Source organism: Sturnira hondurensis, unplaced genomic scaffold, assembly GCF_014824575.4.
Source record: "Sturnira hondurensis isolate 20B ecotype Veracruz unplaced genomic scaffold, ASM1482457v3 Scaffold0010128, whole genome shotgun sequence".
Lineage (NCBI taxonomy): Eukaryota > Metazoa > Chordata > Mammalia > Chiroptera > Phyllostomidae > Sturnira > Sturnira hondurensis.
This window is the reverse complement of record NW_028082759.1, coordinates 13,387,213-13,407,944: the sequence shown is the minus strand read 5'-3', so window position 1 is coordinate 13,407,944 and position 20,732 is coordinate 13,387,213. Positions and strand designations below refer to the sequence as shown.

Genomic DNA, 20,732 nt, shown 5'->3' with positions numbered 1-20,732 from the left:
AAGGGTGATTTTGAGATAAAGTTTTAAAAAATCTCCTGCATATTTTCTCTGTTCTATAACTTGATATTGTTTTAAGTTTTGAAGCTCATTTAGCCTCTTTATTTCCTGTGACTTCATTGCATGGGGTGGCGGCCATGGACTGTCCAAAAGCTGCTGCTTGCATGCTGAGTGAGAGCTATAACATTCGTGAGTGCTCTCACCCAGCTATTGGGTGTGTTTTATTTATTTTTCCCCGTGGGCTTGCCTGAGGAGGCAGAGATAAACCTTTTGGAATTTACTGAGTCCCGGCAGGACTCCGAGCTGACATATATGTGGCACTTGCTCTGTGGCCCCTCCATGCTAGCCCTTCACCACCAGTCACTGCCCCTCGATGATAAAGGGGACCCGGTTTTGCTCCCCACAAATGTGTCTTTGGAGATAACTGATTTTACTCGGGTTTTTAAGAAACACAGGAGTCAGAAAGAACCTTTGACCCTTTTCCCCTTTCCTGAAGGAATTCAATGGGATATTACCTTGGAATCAAAATATAAACTAAATGTGGCAGACTAGGAGAAATCTATCGTACCTGGTTACCACATATTAGCTTCTCCAGGCTACCTGTAAACTGCCTACTTTCCCTTTCAAATCCCAGACCTTGGCCCCCAGCCCCTTCTTCTTTCCCCAAAATGGCATCTCACCCTCAACTGTCCACTGCCCTTGGGTCTCATTGTTTTGGCACCTCCAGATGTAATACATTTTGGACATTTTTTCCTCTTAATCTATCTCATATAAATTTAATTATTAGCCCAGCCAGAAGACCTCAGAAGGGTAGGAAGAAAATTACTTTTTGTGCCCCCACGATGGTCCTTAACTGCTCGTCACGTCCTCACTAGTGGAGTCCAGGTGTAAAGCTTATATCCCACCTTCCTCCTGGCCAGCCCTGAGCCCCAAGGAAATACAGGGGCTTTAAGGAGGGGTTCCCTGCCATTTGCTGCTTCACCTCCATCTCAGGGTGGGGGCCGGTGGTCTCTCTGCAAGGGCCAGCTGTGCAGGTGGGAAGTGACTGGAAGAAAGCTGTGCTTGCTGTTTTGGGGGCGTCCTCAGGGCTGGTGATGGCTGAGACCTTTTCTCAGAGCAGCATCAGGGTTGTGGTATAAACCTGTTCCCAGGTGCGCTGAATCGTTGTGTGGTAAAGTGGCCTGGTCAGGCGGAGAAGCGTGGTCATTCGGAGTGCTTTTGGCTTCTGTCTCTCTGGTTCAGCCAGCAGACAGAGTAGGAATGTGGAAAGATCCCAGGCTTTGTGGTCAGGCTGGCCTGGGTTTGTGTTCTGGCTCTGTTGTGCCCTCTATCACAAGGAGTAAAGAACTCACATGAACCCTCATCTCCTCCTCCAGAGTATTGGGCTTCTAATTCCTCCTGCTTAGGGTTATTGTGGTGTGAAACGTGTAGACTCGGCCTGCCCAGACAGTGGCAGATGAGGACGATGACAATGCTGACATTGTCAGAGGGCTCACGTTGTACCAGGTGTGGTCCTCTGGTGTGACGTGTATGAAGTTAGTGCATCCTGTCCACCACGTCTTCATTTCGTGCACTGGACGCAGAGGCCCAGGGAGGGGACGTGCACTGAGCAGGCGGGCACTGGAGCGCAGACCTGGGCCCAGCCGCTCAGAGGGGTGTGCTTCTGCAATTACCCAGCTGTATACTTCCTTAACAGTAGTTTTTCAAGACTTTTGATGTAGTAATATAGAGGCTGCTTCTACAAGTGTCTGCATAACTGCTTTCTGGCTGACACCTTCCCCTTCTGCAGGCCTGCCCGAGGGGCACAGCGGCAGCCTGAGGACCAGAAAACTGTCCCTGGGCGGGTACGACGGAAACAGTGCCGTGGCTGCTCTGGTTCTGGTGGAAGCACGATTCACTCTTAGGACAACCTCTGGCGCCTCCGCAGACAGGCGGGCTAAGAGGCTGAGGGTCATACATGCGTGAGAGGGAAAGTCTCCAGACCCTTTTGGGTTTTATTATTATTTTTTTCCTAAACCCAAGTTGATTTGGAGCGCTCATGCCTCTGTGGAGGGTGGCTTGGACACAACGGAGCCCTCCGCTGCCCCCCGCCCCCCCGCCCGCCCCCACCGGGTGTGGTGGGCACTGGGACTTGCCCTGGGACTTGCAGTGGAGCACAGAAGCCTCCTTCTCTGTGGTGAGGCTCGGCTGACGGGATGTGGCTCATGCTGATCCTGCTCAGAGTTTTGGGGACCTTTGCCAGGACAGGGGGAAGCTTCCAGGTGGGTCCTCTGCTGTGGGAAAGCCTGCTTTCTCTCGTCCCCAGCAGCCTGTAGGCTCAGCGAGGCCTTGGGGGAAGCTGCCTGGCTGTGTTCACCACCGAGCAGTCCAGAAAGACGGGGGCTGCACTTGACCTGGCAGCCGCAAGTGCTCTTCGTGACGTGCTGTTGCCATGGACAGTTTTCTTCTTTTGGACTCCAGTGCGTACTAAGGGTAAACTTTTCAGATGGATGTGCCGGATTTGAGTTTCAGCTGCACGTCTGTGTCTGTTTACCCTTAGGAAATTGGGATTTCTTGCTTTGCCGGTAGAATGAAGGTCTGTGCGGTTGGGCAGAATCGTCTGGCTAGGGCGTGTCTTTCAAACTTGGCCTCAGGTTGAACCCAAGGCTTGGAGACATGGCCTTCCTGGGAGGCAAATCTATGAATCACACTGAGTGGACTTGAAGGGTGATGCACATGCGTGTCATTTTCAGTTGTGTCTTCCCTGTACCCCTGGTCGGGACATTCTGCTTCTCGAAATAGTAGTACGCATCTGGAGGAATCGGCGTGTACTCTTATTACTTCGAGTAACACACATGAAGTTATTCGGGGTGGGACAAAAGTAGGTTTACAGTGGAGAGTACACAAAGCACAGAGTGTATTCTTGTGTTGCTTGTTAATTATTGTGTTTTCCATGTGAACAACCGGAAGCCTACTTCTGCCTGCCCTGTGTACCACCGGGGCCCTTACGCACCAGGAATGTTGTGTTTCTGATGATCTACCGTGAGTTTTCAAACTAGATTCTGTTTCCTGTAGGTGGGGAGGCATCTTCAGAAATTGAAACTCTAAAACTAGGAAGGGAGTTTGCAGATTTAGCCCATGTGTGGTTATAGATTTCATCATAATCTGTGCACAGCACTAAATTAAGATAACGAGAGGTCGAAATAAAGGTAACGAGAGGTTGAAATAAGTCCCGCTGACTGTCTTCAAACTGCGTACGGCTGGGATGGAGGTGAGTGAGGTGGAATCTGCGTGGTTTTGTGACATAGAAGATCCCGTTAGAAATGTTTGTTAGTGTTGGCACTGAGAAGGACAGAAAGATTTGACATGGGTGGGTCCATATCCTCTGAGCTTGGGTAGGACGTGTCTTTTTTTTCTTTTGTGAATTTTTTAAACTTTGAGAGAGAGGTGGGTGTTGTCGGTCATGTGACAGGAAATGGTCCTTTTGCGCCTCACAGGCCTGGTATGGTGTAACTGGACTTGTGGGAAAAGGTAGGTGTGCGTTGCATTTACAGCGTGCTGCAGCTCTTTGTCCTGGGTGCTAACACCGTGAGCCACCCTGAGCTGGGCCGCTCTCTCAGCCGTGCTGGAGGCAGAGCTGCCAGACAGGGGCCCAGGGTGGTAACGTGGTGGCCAGTCAGCTCATTGGAGTCTCTTTTGTCTCTGGGACTTGGACAGCCCACTTCTCCCAACCCTAGCGCAGATAAGAGGTCGGTCGTAAGCGTACCTCAGGGTAGCTTCAGAATCATTCTTAACACGTGGCTCCTGGCTGACACAGCTATTTAAGTTGGCACATTTTAGGGAACCTGTAATCCCTGTCGTAGAGGTTTGAGGTGTTGTCATCTTTCTTGCTCTGCTGTATCGATGGGTGTTGGGGTGGTGGTGCAGAGAATACCTTCTGTTGGAGTTGAGAACACAACGAGAACACATGTGATCAGGACAGTCTTATGATGAAGACAGGCCTTGGTCTGTGCTGTGAAGGTGGATAGGATTCAGATAGCCGAGGGCTGGGAGCGGGGCCTGTGAACAGAGGGACAGAGAGGCGAGTCCTGCCCATGGTCCGGGGATGGGACTTGGGGTTTGGCAGATTGGGAGGTTTCTCTGGGGAGTGGTTTTCAATTTCAGTGTACAGTCACCTGCTGGGCCCCATTCCTCGAGTTTCTGTTTTTGAAGGTCTGAAGGTCTGCAGTAGGGCGCTGGCATTTGCATGTCTGATGAGTCCCCCGTGACATTGATGCTGCTGGTCCCAGGGCTGCACTTGAGACCTGCGGTAGGGGACTGTGTGAGTTGCTGCTGGAGTCACAGTAGAGTGGAGGTGGAGCTGCGCTGCCCACCTCCAGGGACCCGCTGGGACAAATTTTGGAGAAAGATCTGGAATGTAAAATAGAGGAAGAACGCAGAGGTGACCCAGTGTTTCCTTCAGCTTGGGAGCCTGGGAAAAGGTGCTCACGGGCACCGAAGGGGAAATCAGCAGGAGGAATTATTGTTTGGGGGAATTATTGTTGATCGTGTTTTCAAAGCGAAGGGTCTGCCTAATTTTCCATGCCTCCCAGTAGCTTTTGTCTTTAATGTGGGAGCTTTTCCTGAGTCTAAATGTGCAATCACTCATCTCCCAGAATAATTTTCTCTTACTCTGAGGTTTAAAATGGAAGAATATTGTTTAAAAATATCTCTCAGCCCTTCCACTGTAATTATCTCTAGACTTTTTACACTTTCATAGTTTTGCCTAAGTAGGACTGAAATGGTGTTGCTAAAAATACAAGCAGCTTACAGCAATAGAACCCTAATTATAGTGGGTTGCAGAATATCTCTTTAATTTTTCTGGAGGTTGTCAGTTTCTAATCATTTGATTATTATGGACACCCAGAGATTGGTTTATAGTTCAGTTTTTCCTCATTTTCCAAAGTAATGCATGCTTGTTGCAGAAAATTTGGAACATAAATGTGTGATAGAATCAGCTGTGAACTACCAGACATTATGCCTTTAACATTTTCGTTCACTCTGTTCCGTCTTCCCATGGCTGCGTGTCTGTAGGGGAATAGAGGTGGGCCGTCTGCCTCAGAGCTGAGGCTCGCTGGGCCAGCGTGGGGACTTAGAAAGATTTTCTCTCTCCTGCCTCTCTTCTGCCCCAGTGTTTGGATATAGCCCGTATTTTGCATGGGGCAGGTTACTGGGAGTACCATTAATTGCCTGCTTCCACAGTCCCACCCCATCGCTCCCTAGTGTCAACACGGACAAGAAAGGAGCCTGGCAGACAGACCCGAAGTGAAGAGCGCAGCTTTCTAGCTTTGGTGAGATGCTGTGCTCAGCCTCCCTCATTGGGTCTGTCCTCCTGGGGAGGAGGACCCTGGGAGACAGACAGCATTATCTCTGTCACAGCAGGAACCCGAAGCTCCATGGTAGTAGGGTTCCCCTCGCCTGACCCAGGGAGAGGACCTGAGAAGGGGAAGTTTCTGTGTACCATGCAGAGAGAAGGGAACGTGTGAGGTCAGTGACAGGTCAGCCCGCCTCATCTTGTGGGTGGCTCCACGTGGCAGCATCCAGGGGGTGGGACAATGCAGAAGGCTCCAGAGGCAGGTAGTGACAGAAGCCACGGCACACCTGGGTGAGCAGGCACCCAGAGGGCTGTTGCTGGAGAGGCACCTGGAGGGGGTTAGTGGGGAGGGCTCAGGACAGAAGGAGCAGCGGGCCCCTGGACAGACGGAGGCCCACAGAGCAGCCTGACTGCTGGGTGGGCGAAGCCCTTTCCCTCCACCTGTCCCCTCTGGGAGCTCCAGAGGGAAAGAGAAACAGAAAGGGGAGGGCTCCCATCTTGTGCTGGGCAGTAAGAGCCCTTCCTTGGTCCTACAGGTTTAGGGAATAACTGAGTGACTGCACTTGGGACCAGGAACTATCCGGCATAGGTGTGCTCACAATTTAGTTCATTGACCAAACTGGGGCACTGTTAGTATTTACGTCGAGACTCACCTGGCAGGCCAGGATGTGGCATCACCCTAGATGTTCAGTTGCTGTATTCACACTGAGAAGCACTGGAGGACTGCTTTCACGTCTTAGACCCTCCTTCCCACGGCCCTAAACTGTTTGCAAGCTTTGAATTTTTTGTTCTGTTTGAAAAAAAAAAAAACCAGGACAATAGTCTGTTTTATAGTAGGACTGCTTTGCCATACTAAGTACTTTACCAAGAATATTGTTAATGGCTGTTTCATCTCATAAATGCATCCTACTTTTATTAATTGCATAATTGTTTTCAAATGAGATTCCTTTTCAGCTGTTTGCTACTATGAATATTAACAAAAATAAATCTTTGTGTATTTCCAAAGAAGTCCAATTCTTAGAAATAGAATAACTGGGTCACGTTATACCCTTCCTGCTATGTATTGCCCAATTCTAGGCATTTATTTGAAATCTGAATTCCTGAATTGAATCAGAGCAATTGAGTTGCTTTGATTTGGAAATATGGTGAGATCAATGATTTTTTGTATGAGGCACCAGATAGTTTTTGCCACTTAGTATTTCTCTTGTGACTTTGGATCACAAAGGAAGTAATACAAAGAAGGAACAACTCGAATACAGAAAACATTTTTATTGCCAATGCAGCACTTTTCACGTTGCCTTGGAGTGAATGTCTTGTAGAGACTGGATTATACTCACTTTGGCTGCATGGGTGTGGGCATAGAAGTATTTGAGTGTGACAGTCCTTGTGTTTTTATTGATAGTTTGCACAGAGGGTCGGGAGAGTGAGTACTGGGGCATGTTGAGCTAGGTGCAGCTTTCGTGGCAAACATGAATTTTTGTCAGAGATGACAGCTGTAAGACATAATTGAGCACTGGTGGCATTTTTCACATGCCACCCGCATCTTGTCATCACTGTGAGACTAGCACGTTTTCAGGAGCAGGTGCCTCCAGTGTGAGTCGGCTTCGCAGCTGACTGGTTAGTTACTACTTTGTGGGCCTGGTGGTCAGTGCGCACACATGCGTGTGCGCACACACACACGGCAAACTCAGGCTGAGAAGTTGGCTTTGAGAGAACGGTGTGTGTAGATCATTGGGTCCGACGGAGTGAAGGAAGCTGGGTTGTAAGACCCGTGTGGTGATTGGCTCCGTCGTTGCTAGCGGATGAGTGCAGTGTGCCAGTCCTGCATCTGAGGTGCTGATTACTGACTGTGTTGTAACTTGCTCAGAGGGGTCAGACCAGTTCGCAAACAGGAGAGAAGAAACTTCTGGAAAGGTCATGTGAGAAGGCTTCCTGGTTAGTTTGAAAACATCCCTGAGTCGTTTCCAGCTCAACTGGTCTGTGAAGACCCAAAAGACCCAGGAAGGGTTTCCTTATATTTCACGTATACTAGACGACAGCAACTCCAGAATGATGAAGTGTGTGGATGATTAATGTGTACCAGGAAAAAATGCTGTTGTTAGTGTGCCGTTCAGACAGTAACACTTAAGCTAAAAGGGGAAGAATGACTTTTTAAAAATAGTTTTATTTATTTTTTAAAATATATTTAATTATTTTTAAGTACAGTTTTCTATTACTCTCATCCCATCCCACCCCCATGCTCCCCCCTCCCTCCCATTTCCACCCTTCTCAGTTGTTGTCCATGTATCCTTTATATAGGCTCCTTTAAATTCCTTCCCTATTTCCCCTGAAATTCCCTCCCCTCTCCCCTCTGGTCACTGTCAGCCTGTTCTCTATTTCAGTGTCTTTGGTTATACTTTGCTTGCTTGTTTGTGTTGTTGTTTAGCTTCCTGTTAAAGGTGAGATCATATGGTATTTGTCCTTCAACACCTGGCTTATTTCACTCAGCATAATGGGGAAAGAATGACTTTGACTTACTGATTTGTTTAGCTCCTAGAGCCTTCCTGATTACGACTTAAGATGAGTGTTTATGCCTTTGGAAGCCTCGCTAACCCTAAAAATAAAATCACAGGACTGGAGTTCTGCTTTTTTTGATTTCCCAGTGTTCCCCCTTTTCTGCTGTGTCTGTAATTCAGTGCTCCATCTGCGCCTTCCTGTTTCGTAGCTCTGATTTAACATTTATTGATGGAGCTTCCCAGCTGTTTTTGAATGGTGGCTTGGCAGTGCGTGAGGCCCGAAAAGCAGTCGTGTTAGGACGCTCTTCAGGTTAATCACATGTAACTTTCAGAACATGAGTATCGTGAATATGATGTTCTTGATATCTTAATCCCCTCCTTGAATTCCTTGGACGGACACCCCTGACATGGATGTGTGTGTATGGTGTCCAGGACATAAATGACATGAAGTTTAAGCCTTCAAAAAAAAAGTCATCTGGGCAGCCTTACCTCCCGCCTGCAGCCATGTTGTCATAGCTGAGCTCTTCGCTCTTAAAATGGAATACCAAGTCTGTTGAAGAAGTGTACTAGGAGGACATGAACTTGATTTCCACTCTATCATCATTAGCCATGACTTTGGCTAAGTAGAGTGGATTTTCAGCCGTCATTTCATACAAGGAAGGTTGCGCTCTGAGATTTTAATATTACGGTAGGTTTAAAAAGGACTGTAAAGGCTTGGCTCATAGATGACTCTTAAATGATGCTCCTTTTCTTAATCCTCTAGGTATGCAAACCACTCCTTGTTTTCATAATTCAGCACTCAGTACCTTTTTTTACATCCTCAAGAATGAAGTGAAAAAACTGAACCTATGAATTTCTTTTATAAGATAAATTTGTTTCTGATTTTAGGAAAATTGAAGTTGGTGGGTTCATATTTATGGACAAGAATTTTTCTGAGATGGGTCATTTAAGTGGTGTTGCTTTCTGCCCTGGCTGATGTGGCTCAGTGGATTGAGTGCCAGCCTGTGAACCAAAAGGTCACTGGTTCGATTCCCAGTCAGGGCACATGCTTGGGTGGTGGGCCAGGTCCCCAGTAGGTTGCACATGAGAGGCAACCCATCGATGTATCTCTTGCACATCAGTGTTTCTCTTGCACATCGATGTTTCTCTCCCTCTCTCCCTCCTTCCCTCAAAAAATAAATAAATAAAAAGCTGTTGCTTTCCTAATTTCCCATGTGTAAGCTTGCTTTTTTTTTTTTTTTGCTAAAGATAAGGCAGAGGCGACCCGAGGCTAAGGAGCTGTGTGGGTTCTAGATGGAGTCCCAAAGCCAGCCAGTTACTAAGTGGAACTGCCCCTACTCGAAGGCAGCTGGGGAGCCTGTAGGCCTCTCTGACGCAGCTGCGTCCTTTGAGGTAACTGATTTGCGGCAATGTTACTACCAAGAGCAGACCAAGCAGTGTCTGTACAGGTACTTGTTTTGTGAGTCTGGCAATACAGACACTGGAGTTGCGTGACCCCTGAGTGGCTGCCCTGTGAGAGTGTGGCCTACTGAGGGGTGTGTCAGGAGCAGCTTCGTCCCTGCCAATGGCGGGGAGAAGGAGTGCCTCAAAATTCACGGGGAGGTTTCCATCCTCTTCCCCATTGATTTATTTCCTTAACCTGCTGTTGTCCCGTCTGTAGGAGCAAAGGGCGGGAACATTCCACAAAACATTTTGATTTTCAGTGTAGTAGGGAAAAAGTTATGATATTACCAAGGATCTCTGGGGATAAAGTGGTAACTTAAATCATCGGTAAATAAAAATTGGTAGATACGGTGCGAGTTGTGTGTACTGGGCGACACAAATTACTTTTTATGTTTGAATCACTTTATTCATCAGTAATTTCTACCTTCAATGCATAAGACCCGCTAAAGTGTTCTGGGGGTGTGGACGGAGTTTAAGTGGGCACTGACATGAATGTTTAGTCCCTGTCACCTTTCTTCCCACTTTCCCAAATCCCCTGTAGTCTTTTTGCTCTCGCTGCTCTAGTGACAACTGTCCTCACCAAGGTCACACCTCTGATGGCCTTGGACTCGGTGTAGTGGATGCCTTTGACTTTGACTTCTTATCTTCACTTCCTGGCAACATTTGATATAAAGTCAGTCAGTCCTTTGTTCTTTTTTTTTAAAGATTTTATTTATTTATTTATCTTTAGAGGGGAAGGAGAGAGGGAGAGAAACATCAATGTATGGTTGCCTTTCGTGCGTCCCCTGCTGGGAGTTAGCCTGCAAGGAACCAGCCTGCAACCCAGGCATGTGCCCTGACGGGGAATCGAACCGCGATCGTCTGGTTCGCAGGCCCACGCTCAGTCCTTTGTTCTTGAAGCACTGCCTTCGCTCTTCTGGAGAGGCCTGGACTGCACGGTCCTTACGCTGAAGAAAGTCAGTCTCTTGTTCACTAGTCTGATCACCCCAACAAGTCACCGACTGGAAGACCTGGGTGTAACTCAGCTAGGTGCTCCGGGCCTTTAGACGACAGGAGGGAAGCTGGGAGACCAGGTGTCATTTCTCCGTAGAAAAAGTAGTAGAATTGTTTTCTTTGGCTGAGTGGCATTTCACATGTGCTTGGCAAGGTGGAGGCTCAATATCTGAATGAATCAAGGCAGGGTCGAAACCAGGAGATTGGATGAGGAAAGAACAGGTTTCCTTTAGGAAACAGCAGAGCAAACCCATCAGTGGAGGGGAAGATGGTGGTGGCGAAGGTAAAACTGAATTGTTCTCTCGTGGGAGAGGAGTGACGGAAGGGGCGGGAGAGGAGCAGCTGTGTGTTCTTGCCAGACGGCAGAGGGCTGAGAATAGCAGCGAGGGATTGGGATGGCGTTTGTCAGGCAGTGGGTGGACTGGAAGGTTTCTGAGCTGGGGTGGTGGTGGAAGTCGGGAAGACTAATTCCACGGCCGTGGGTTGAATGGGATCAGAAGGGGGAAATCCTCATTTTGGTCTCTCCTCTGGACTCCCCTTGCGCATGTTGTCCCCAGGGGGGCCAACTCCTAGCCGCTGACTTCATGCTTCGCTGTCTCAGTCCTTACGAGTGACTCCCTGTCCTTTAGTCCCTTTACCTGGGTCACCCGGTCCCATGACCAGTGGCCATTGAGTTCCTGTCACCTTTTGTGCACAGTGAGTCATAACAGCTTTAACTCAGGTCTTCCGATAAGTGCTAACCCAGTAACCTTAGGAGAAGTCATCCTGCCCCCGTGGGACCGCAGCAGCCTGTGGTTGCAGTCAGTGCAAGGCCCCAGGTCCCTGGGGGTGGGGGTGACAGTGTCATTGAGAAAGTGAGTGAGGGGGACCTTGAGGTCAGTGCCTTGGGTAGGATTAGCATTCAGGAGCGTAGGGCAAAACCAGGGCTAATTGTCTTACAGCCCGAGTAGTTCCTGATATTTAAAGAAGTTCTTGAGAACAGGCTTTAGAGTTGATCGGCTCTTGCTCCCTGGGCCGCCTTTCCCCACATCCACAAACCACACACGCCTCCAGCACCCGTGGTGACACCGTGATGGCTTGTCGTGTCTTTAAAAGTGTAAGTGCTTCAGAGGTTCAGTGGATGTGTGAAGGAAGGACTCTGACCATGTCTGTGTGTCCAAACCTTGATGAGCTTGGGGCAAGGACCAAGGGCAAGGGGTGAGCACGCTGGGTGGGGAAGTGCAGTTCCCCCACTTTGTCTGTGCCTCGTCCTGGACACGCATTTGGGAATGTTCTGTGCGAATGCCTTGAGCAGTGGGTAATAAACCTTTGGCATTAACATTGGTATTTGATATCAGTGCCAGATATCTCTTGTTGATAAAAATTCTGGGGAAGCATCCTTGTGAGATATTTGTAGAGGACTATGATTTATGAGTGTTTTGGTACATTCTTGTGACATCAGGGAAGCAAGATATTTTCACGGGCTTGAGAAAATACTCATGATTCCTTGTTATTTATAATCCATAAAACAACATCTGGAAAGTTACTCAAATGGAGTAGAACTGGTTGGAACATCCACTTGTATTTATTCAGTCACCATCCATAGGATGTCGATGCCATAAATCCATTGAGCCCTTGCAGCAGCCGGTGGCATTTGCATTGAACTGGTGACATCAGTGTGCACTGCCATGGTGGTGCCCGCTTTTTCTGAGAGTGGTCTCCACTCTAAGCAGTTCCAGCTTTCTCTGGAAGTGAGCCCTGCAGAAAGGGGCTTTAAAAAAATAATAATAAGCATTGTCGTGTTTACTTTCAACTTTGCAGAAGTCAGTTTAACTGCAGTGTTCAAGCCAGCCTGGTAGGGTGGTCCTGTGATGGATGTTTTACATGGTTCGTATCCGTGTCCGTGGGCTGGGGGCCACTGCGTCTGGTCTCCGCTTGTTGTAAGGGAGTGGTTTAGACAGTCCCCATTCATACACTTCCTCATCCTGACACTGAGACCGGTGTCTCACGTCTTTGGAAAGGTTGTTACCTACGTGGAGGTGAGCTGGCCTGCCCACTGTCACACAATGAGGTGGTATCAGAACTCGGACCTTTCGCATTTTCACTTCCCCTCGGGGGCTTCCCTCAACAAACCGAAGCTCTTCTCTGTGACAGTGATGAAGTCATTTTGAATCGGAGCGTTTCTGTTGGTCCAGGAGAAAGGAATCAGGTGAGGCCATGGGAGTCTCATCAGCTCTTCCTAGCGAGGGTTTCTGAGGGCTCCCATCAGGTGCTTTTCTGTTTGCAGAAAATTTTCTTTTCTCTTTTTTTTTTTTTTTTAATCCTAGTATCTTAGCTTGGGTTGTGTAACAAAATATAGAGTGAGTGGCTTAAACAGCAGACATTGTTTTCTCACAGTACTGGAAGCTGAGAAGATCAACATCAACTTCACAGCAGATTTGTTCTTGGCCATTTCCTCTCGTAAGGACACTAATCCCATCGGGGGGCCCACCGTTATGACTGCACCTAAACACGAGTTCCTCCCAAAGTCTCCTTCTCCAAATGCCCATCATGTTGGGACTCGAGACTTCAACATAAGCAGGGACACACACACACACACACACACACATTCATTCCGTAATGCCTAGTGAGACTGTGTGTGTAAATGGGCCAGCAGGCAGAAAGCATCTTTTCAATTTAAGGGAAGATCCAACATGTCAGTAGTTACTCTTCATGTTCACAAATATTCAGAGATTTGGTTGAATGTATTTGAAGATATTCAGAGGTGGCTAGGTTAAGAACTTGACTTCTTTTTTTTTTTTACATGCGTGTCCAGTTTACTCAGTAAATATTTGAGCATGTTTTGTAAGTCAGGCCCTGTGCTGGGTTACGGGCCACCGGGATGATGAGGTAGAGCCGTTTGTCAGGAGCTGTTCAGTGGCCACCGGTCAAGTTCTGCACAGTTGTTTTCCTCTAGTCGTCGTCTTTCAGATACGTTTCAGCAAGTCCCAAACTTGTCCTTTTTTCTTAGGAATATTCTAAACATAACGTGTAGATAATATAGTGAACACTTCAGTATTCGCACTTGGCTTTATCAGATTTTTAGAGTATTTGAAGAAAACATGCAAAAATATTTTTTAAAATAGGTCAAATAAACCTCACTGGAGCTTTCCCCCAGTGTGTCCCTCTGTCCTGTGTGTCCCCCTTTCTAGAATGGACCACTGTCCTCAGTTTAGACTGTAGCATTCCCGTGCCTGGTTTTATACTTATGTATGTATGAGTTTGTGAGCAATATAAAATACATCATTCTTAAAACTTCATAATGGATAGCAAACTACATATATTCTGTACCTTCAGAGAAAAAAAACCTCATTACTTATTACATACATAGCTTAATACATAGCTCTAGCTCTTTTTAAAAGAAAGTAATGTATGTAGTAAACCATTGTATGATCATCCAACATAATACTAGTCTATTCTCCTCTCATCGCATAAACTTGGAATGCTCCCAGATTTCCACGACTGCAACAGCCCTGCTATGAACCTTCTTGTACATGTCTCCTGAGGCGTGTCTCTGAGTTTCTGGTCCCTCATTTCCATTATTGTAAACAGCACTGCCGTAGACATCCTTGTACATGTCTCCTGAGGCGTGTCTGTGAGTTTCTGGTCCCACATTTTCATTATTGTAAACAGCATGGCTGTGGACATTCTTGTACACGTCTCCTGAGGTGTGTCCTTGTCCCTGGGGTCATATGCGAGTCAGGAATTGTAGGCGATAGGAGGTGAGTGTCTGCCCTTCCAAGCTTGTCTCCACCTGTGCCCGACGGTGCCCTAGTGCCCTATCCAGTAGCCATTTCACCCCCCCACACTATTTCACCTATATTTTGTATCTGCTTCTTCTCCTGTACTTGGTATTCGGAAAATTTTGAATATTTGCCCATTGGTTTGGTGTAATGTGACTTGCGTTATTACTTCTGTCTGTAAATCTGCATTTCTCTGATTCCGTGCGCTTGTTGTCCATTCAGGCCGTTGCTTCTGTGAGTTGCCTGTTCATAACATACCCCCACTGCTTTACTGGTGGCGGTGTTGGGACTCAGGTGCAGAGAAGTGACCGATCGAAATCTTGAATCGTGACTTTCTGTCATCACTGTGGTTTGCATGGCCCTCGTATTCATACATGTAATATGATGAATACCCGGTAACGCATCGACATCTGAAACACGAGCAGCGCCTTCCATCTGCCTGTGCTTCTCCCTCTTCTAACCCTCACCTCCTTCCCCCACACATACTGTCCCGACCTCGATCGTTCTGTGGAACCTCTTCTGTACAGTCGTCTTCCTTCTGGGCCTTGCTTTCCTCGCTCTCCAGTGTTAGTATAATTTGTCCATGCAGTTGCGTTGGCGTTGGTCCCTTCATTGTCACCCTCATCCAGCATTCTTGAGTGGGGGTATTTTGTCCTCATTTCCTGTTTGAATAGGCATTTGGGGTATTTCTGGTTGTCAGGAGCTGTTGCACTATTACAAACAGTCATCTATGTGAGTCTGGGAGGCCACCATCCTGATGGTCTCTTGTATACACCCTGGAAGTAGCGATGCTGGATTAAGTGTTTTGATGTTTAACTTTGTTAGCTGATGATGCCACTGTTCTCTCTCAAAGTTGTCTAGCATTTATACTCCCACACACAGAGGATTAGGTTGCCCCAGGGCTTCTGTTCAATTTGTCGTTGTTTTTGCATACATAATTCTCATTAGCAAACTGTTTTTGGTTTGGTGGTCTTGGGTGGTAAGGTTTGGTTTCCTTGTGCTAAGGCAGCTGGTGTGGACTGCATGGCGGGGGAACACATGAGCCCACCCTGTTAATAGTTGGAGTCTTTTCGAGTTTATGAAAAGAACTTGACCTTGGCTGGGTGACCACGTGGACTTCGGTCACTTTGCAAAACTTCATGTGTATTTGATTATTGTTTTTATAGGTATAATCATGTTAAATTTACTGATTTTATAGTCTTGAAGGTTTATTATCTAAAATTTATGGTAGATCTAATCTCTGCTCTTTTATAGTGTCTCCCCTGTTTGGTTCATATTGGAGTTTTTCCTTGTGTTTCGGTTTTGGATTGTGAGCTCACACTTGGGCTTTATCTCCGGGAATCTGGGGGGCCTGGGTGAAAGGTGTATTAAAGTAGAGAGTAGCGGCTTTAATTTACAGGTTACTTAGCAGTGATAGATAACATTTAACACATGTCATTTTAAATGCACAGATGTGAATATAAAGAAAAGTATGGAAAAATCTCCAGAATTTGACAGAAATCAAAAGACATAATTCCAGAACAGTACACCAGAGCTGACCTTTCAGAAACATGATGTCTGGAGTCTTTTTTTAAAAAATTTATTTATTTATTTATCTTTAGAAGGGAAGGGAAGGAGAGAAATACCAATGTATGGTTGCCTCTCGTGAGTCCCCTGCTGGGAACTGGCCTGCAACCCAGGCATGTGCCCTGACTGGGAATCGAACTGTGATCGTGTGGTTTGCAGGCCCGTGCTCAATCCACTGAGCTACACCAGCCAGGGCTGATGTCTGGAGTCTTAACACCAGTATGAGAAGAGAGAGAATGGAGCCTTGAGTAAGGAGTTGGGCCTGGGATCTCCCTCCCTGTTGAATAGCCAGGACCCTCCAATGACTGTACCCTTGTGGAAGGAGTGAATCGGAAATAGCTTGCCCCCCAAGTGCAGAAATACCCATCTTAGCCTGGGCTCTGGGTAGGGGGGTAAAAGTGTTCTGATCTTGTCCTAAAACTAGAAAGCACAGAGATTCTTAGGGTTCAAATGTATGCCACCCAGATTTTCCAAGAATTAGAGTAAAAACCAGTCTGGAGCCAGTGATGCCCCCTGTGCTGCGGTGCCTCAGGGAAACCGATGGGAGGGGGTGTTTCCATGTCTTCCCCACTTAGAGTAAACGTCTCAGAACGTGGGAACCTGATCCAAAGCACCCTTGCACAGCAGTGTAGTTTTGCAATGAATGGATAAGTCAACAAGTTAGAACCCCACGGGCCTTTTTAGCAGAACGTAAAGTTCACCCACAACCATGTTAAAGTGTAAAGCTTAGGAAGGATATTCTTTTGCAGTTCAAGTTTTCTGCAGATCCTTCTTCCATTCTGAGAATATCCTGCAGCCCACAGAATCAGCGTGTGTATGGAGCATCTCTGCTGTTGTCAGCATCTTTGCTGGAGGACACAGACACACGTGTGCTCTGCCTCCAGGGAGTGGGGAGTCGGGGAGTGACCCCACTTGGACATAAGTCTCAAAGTGCAAAGTGCAAAAATAAGTGACAGAGTGAATTTTCAAAGTAGTTTAGGGATTGCAGGGGTTGTATGGGATTCATTTCACCTGCAGAATTGTTCATTCAGTGAACATTTAATAGTGCTCCTCATGTGTCTAGTGCTGGGAGGACTATAAGAGTTTCTAATATTTATTGCATGTTCACCCATGTATTAGGCAGCCAGATTTTTATATACAGTTAATCTCTGCAACACAGTTTTAATTCTTGCAAATCCCTATGAAGAAGATCCTATGATTACCTTCATTTAAAAAAACTTACTGAACTTTACCATATATATAGAAGTATACATTCATGCGTGTGCAGTTGGGTGGACTTGCACGAACCATATACACCTGTATAACCAGCACCCAGAGCAAGAACAGACCCAACGTTGCAGACTCTCCGCAAGTCCCCTCAAGCCCCCTTGACTTCCAGCAGCAAGTTTTCCCCGATTTTGTGTCTGGTTCCTCTCGTTGGGTCCGTCTGCCCTGTGTGTTGTGTCCTGGCCCCCCATGTTGCTTCTCTTTGGTGGAGCTCCTCCCAGCAGATTGCCCTTCACGTGGTGTAAGACTTGTCTGGTGTTGCCAGTGGGACCCCCCTTTCATCTGGGGGTAGGACTGAGGCCACGGGGGCTGTCTGCTGTTGTTAGGATGGGGGTTGCGGTCTGAATGACTTTCTTCCCAGGGCGGCGGGAATGCGGCACGCCCTCTGCTCTGCTGTTGTTCTGGTCCTGGAGTCACAGAGGGGTTCGCTTGCTCCTTAGCCCCTTTGAGGGCCCTCCTTTGCTTGTCTCTTCTGTTACTTCGGGGTTTATGGAGCTTAGGGAGGAGCAGAGAGAAGGGAGTTTCTGCTCTCTTGCTCCTGCGCATTCGTTCTTAAATGTTGGAGTCAAAATGCAATTAAAGGGAACAGTTCAGTATTTGTTTTCTGTACAGAGAATCATGTACTGAACAGTCTTACTCACTGGTGAGGAATGACTGACTGGTCCAGGGGTCTCATCGCTAGTTAACTGCAGAATCCAGACTGGAAGTGGGATTCTGGGGAGGAAACCAGAACTATTTGTTTTATTGCGGACAAGTAAGTCAGAGAGTTCCCACAGGGAAGTGGGAGGAGGAGAGGAGGGGAGAAGGTACAGAGAATAAGTAGCATAGATGGTGGGGAGAAAATAGACAGGGGAAGGGCAAGCGTAGTGTAGGAAATGTAGAAGCTAAAGAACTTAGGACACATGGACATGAACTAAAGGGGGGATTGTGGGGGAGAGGGTGTGCAGGGGGAGGGGGATGAAGGGGGGAATGGGACAACTGTAATGGCATAATCAATAAAATACATTACAAAAAAAAAAGAAAAGCAGCAGATCATTACAGTGGTGTAATGCTCTGGGTTTTAGAACATTAATACACTGGAGAATTTGTGCCCCGAATGGAAAACCTATTAGAATGCAAGAAGAAAAGAATCTAGTCCTGGATGATAGAGACTGAGACAGAATGCCAGGCTGTATCCTTCTCCCCATTTTAACACTAGTCATTTTTTTTTCAAAGTCTAAAGTAATACACCTCCTGCTTGTACTCCGAAACATTTGAATGACCTTATTAGATGCTCCTTCTGTTTGTATTCTATTTCAAAAAGCGGAAAGAACATAATTAAGATTAATGGGCACCACCCAAACAAATTATACCATAATTTGGAATTTCACATGGCCTTTTATCAGATAATTTTGGTGCACTTCACAGACATTAGATACTTCTCCCACTATTTCCTCCCTGTATTGCAGAATTAGAGAAATGGAGAAACCAAGAAGTTAACTTTTCAGTTGTTCGTAATTTTTTTTCGAGGCCTCTAGGGTTTTAGAGAAACTAGAGTCAGAGCTGACCTGAAGCCAGAATCCTTTGGGGATCTGAAATGGGAAGCAGTTCTCCCCCTGAGACATTCGCTGAGGCACAGCAGGAAGGAGGTACAATACACAGGACTGAACCTGGGCTCTGTTTAATGTCACTGCGGTGATAATGACCAAGGAGGGGCGGAGGCCCACACTGGCTCCCTTATCCCTTTGCATGCTTGCTCCTCTGTTTCTGCTTTTCTGTTTCCTTCCTCTTCCCCAGCCTTGAGTCTGGCTGTGAAGGCAAAATCTCTGAACTCTGTGAGGAAGGGAATGAAGCATAAAGGGCTTTGGAGAAGTCTTCCCAGCTCTTACGATCGAACTCCAGTGCAGGCAATCTACATGCTGAAAGCAGTTGTTTAGAATTGGGAGTAAAGTTTTGTAAGAAAGTCCCATACAGGATGATGGCTAAACTTTCTGACCTGTCTTCTTCGCTCTGTATCATTGAGCTGTGATGCTAAAGGTGAAGTGGTAGTATTATTGCCAGTAATTCACTGGGTGTTGATTGGCCTACAATTGAAGAATGTTAGCATGGGGCAGGGCCTTTGGGACCACTGCTCTGACAGCCCACCCTCAGGAAGGTGTCTCCACAGGGCGAGTGGTGGTGAGGCCTCCTCATTACCTGCGATGAGGCCGCCCATTATATTACAGTTGGTGAGTTGTGCTTTGCTCCAAACCAAAGCTGGTCCCGGTACTTCTGCCTATGGTACTGGCTTTTGGATGACCATACCCAAATCTGAATTTACTAATTGTTCTAATTAATGTCCCTCAAAATTCAGAAACAGATGTAATGACTCCCCCTTGCCACGATTGCTTCTTAAGTGACGGGATTTTTCAGGCTCCTTGTCATCCTGATATATATTTTTTCTGTATGTTTGGTTTTGCCCTTTAAAATGTGGCCCAAACTAAACCTAGTGCCCCAAAAGTTTGCTTATTCCTGCTGGGAATATTATTTCTTTAAAAAAAAACACTAAAACACAAAAGTTAAAAAATAAGCTTGTAAACGTAACCATTTGACGTGCTTTATCCACGTGTAGAAAGGGGCATTTCTGACCTTGAACCTTCACCCACACTTTCTGCGTCTGTTTCCTCATTAGTAGAGGAGCCACAGCTGTCTGGCAGAGCCGATACCTGTGGTAGAGACCACGTGTGTCAGGGATCCAGACATGGAAGGTGGGTCTCTGGCCCCCTGAGTACAAGGAGTGGGAGGTTTTCAGTCACTGCACGGCGTCGCCATTTCTGTGTTATCTCCATGCACCAACCCGCTTCTCCTTTTTATGACCGTCTCTAAGTGACCAGGCTCCGTGGCTTGGGGCCCCCCTTGCTCTGTATAGATGTGGATGTAATATGTAAAAGTGGGTATCTGCAAATTCCATTTATCATTTCCTCTTCATTTTTAAAAAAGCCGGTCCTTAGAAAATTGAAGCAAAAGAACAATCTAGAAATTAGAATTAATTAACTTACTCAGATTGCCTATAGGATGGACAACAAGCCTATTTAACCTTATGTTAATGAGGATCTAGGGGATATTATGTGAAGTGAAATGTGTTTGGCAGAGAAAGGCAAATACCATATGATTTCACTTAGATGTGGAATTTAAAGAACAAAATAAACAAAGAAAATGAAACAGACTCATAGACACAGAACAGATTGATGTTTTCAGTCTCTTCCAGAGGCGAGGGGTGTTGGGGGACTGGGTGAAGAAGGTGAAGGAATTAAGAAGTATAAATCAATTGTTAGAAAATAGTCGTGGAGATGCGGGGGTATGGCGTAGGGATTATATTCAACAAATACTGGAATAACTGGAAGTATCAGGGGGAACTCTTTGTAAAGCATGATGGTCATCATGTAGCCGCTACACATGGCTGGCGGCACGTGGCTAGATAATGACACTCCGTGTAAACTATAACTGAAGCAAATGCTGGTGCGACAATGCACTGACTTCATCCCCACGGAGTCACACATGTGACCTGGAGTAGCAGAGACCTAGAGCAGCATTTTTCGAGTGATGCTCTGGACCCGTGCTTGTCCGTAGACTGTTGGCAGCAAGGAGGTAAGGGGTGTGCCTCCCTACCACCCCCATTACTCACTCGCACGGCGGAGGTGTAATATCGTGCTGTGAAACAGTGTCTGCCAAACTGAACAGTGCACTTGGTGACTTGGTTCGTTTGCATTTTGTCCGAATTCCTTGTGTCTCAGGGACCTTGGGACGGACAGTTCAGGGTCTGGCAGTTTGAACAGCACTGGCCTCGTGTACGACAAAATGTTCTCGTCACCCACTTCTTAGCAATGTGGGTATCAGGTTTCCAAGCTTATATTTGGCAGA

The 20,732-nt window shown here is 46.8% G+C and overlaps 1 protein-coding gene across 2 annotated transcripts in view; it reads left to right on the top strand.

The window, feature by feature from the left end:
• The window catches only part of ARHGAP10 (Rho GTPase activating protein 10), a 243,242-nt gene that overhangs the window by 29,931 nt on the left and 192,579 nt on the right, over positions 1 to 20,732 (top strand). The window contains exon 1 of one of the 2 annotated variants that reach the window (XM_037058431.1): positions 3,328 to 3,346. The exons of the other annotated variant lie outside the window; for it this stretch is intronic. Within the exon in view, the coding sequence (XP_036914326.1) occupies positions 3,343 to 3,346 (4 nt within the window). The 5' untranslated portion in view covers positions 3,328 to 3,342. Of the gene's footprint in view, positions 1 to 3,327; positions 3,347 to 20,732 lie in introns of those variants that run through there. 2 annotated transcript variants of the gene reach the window in all.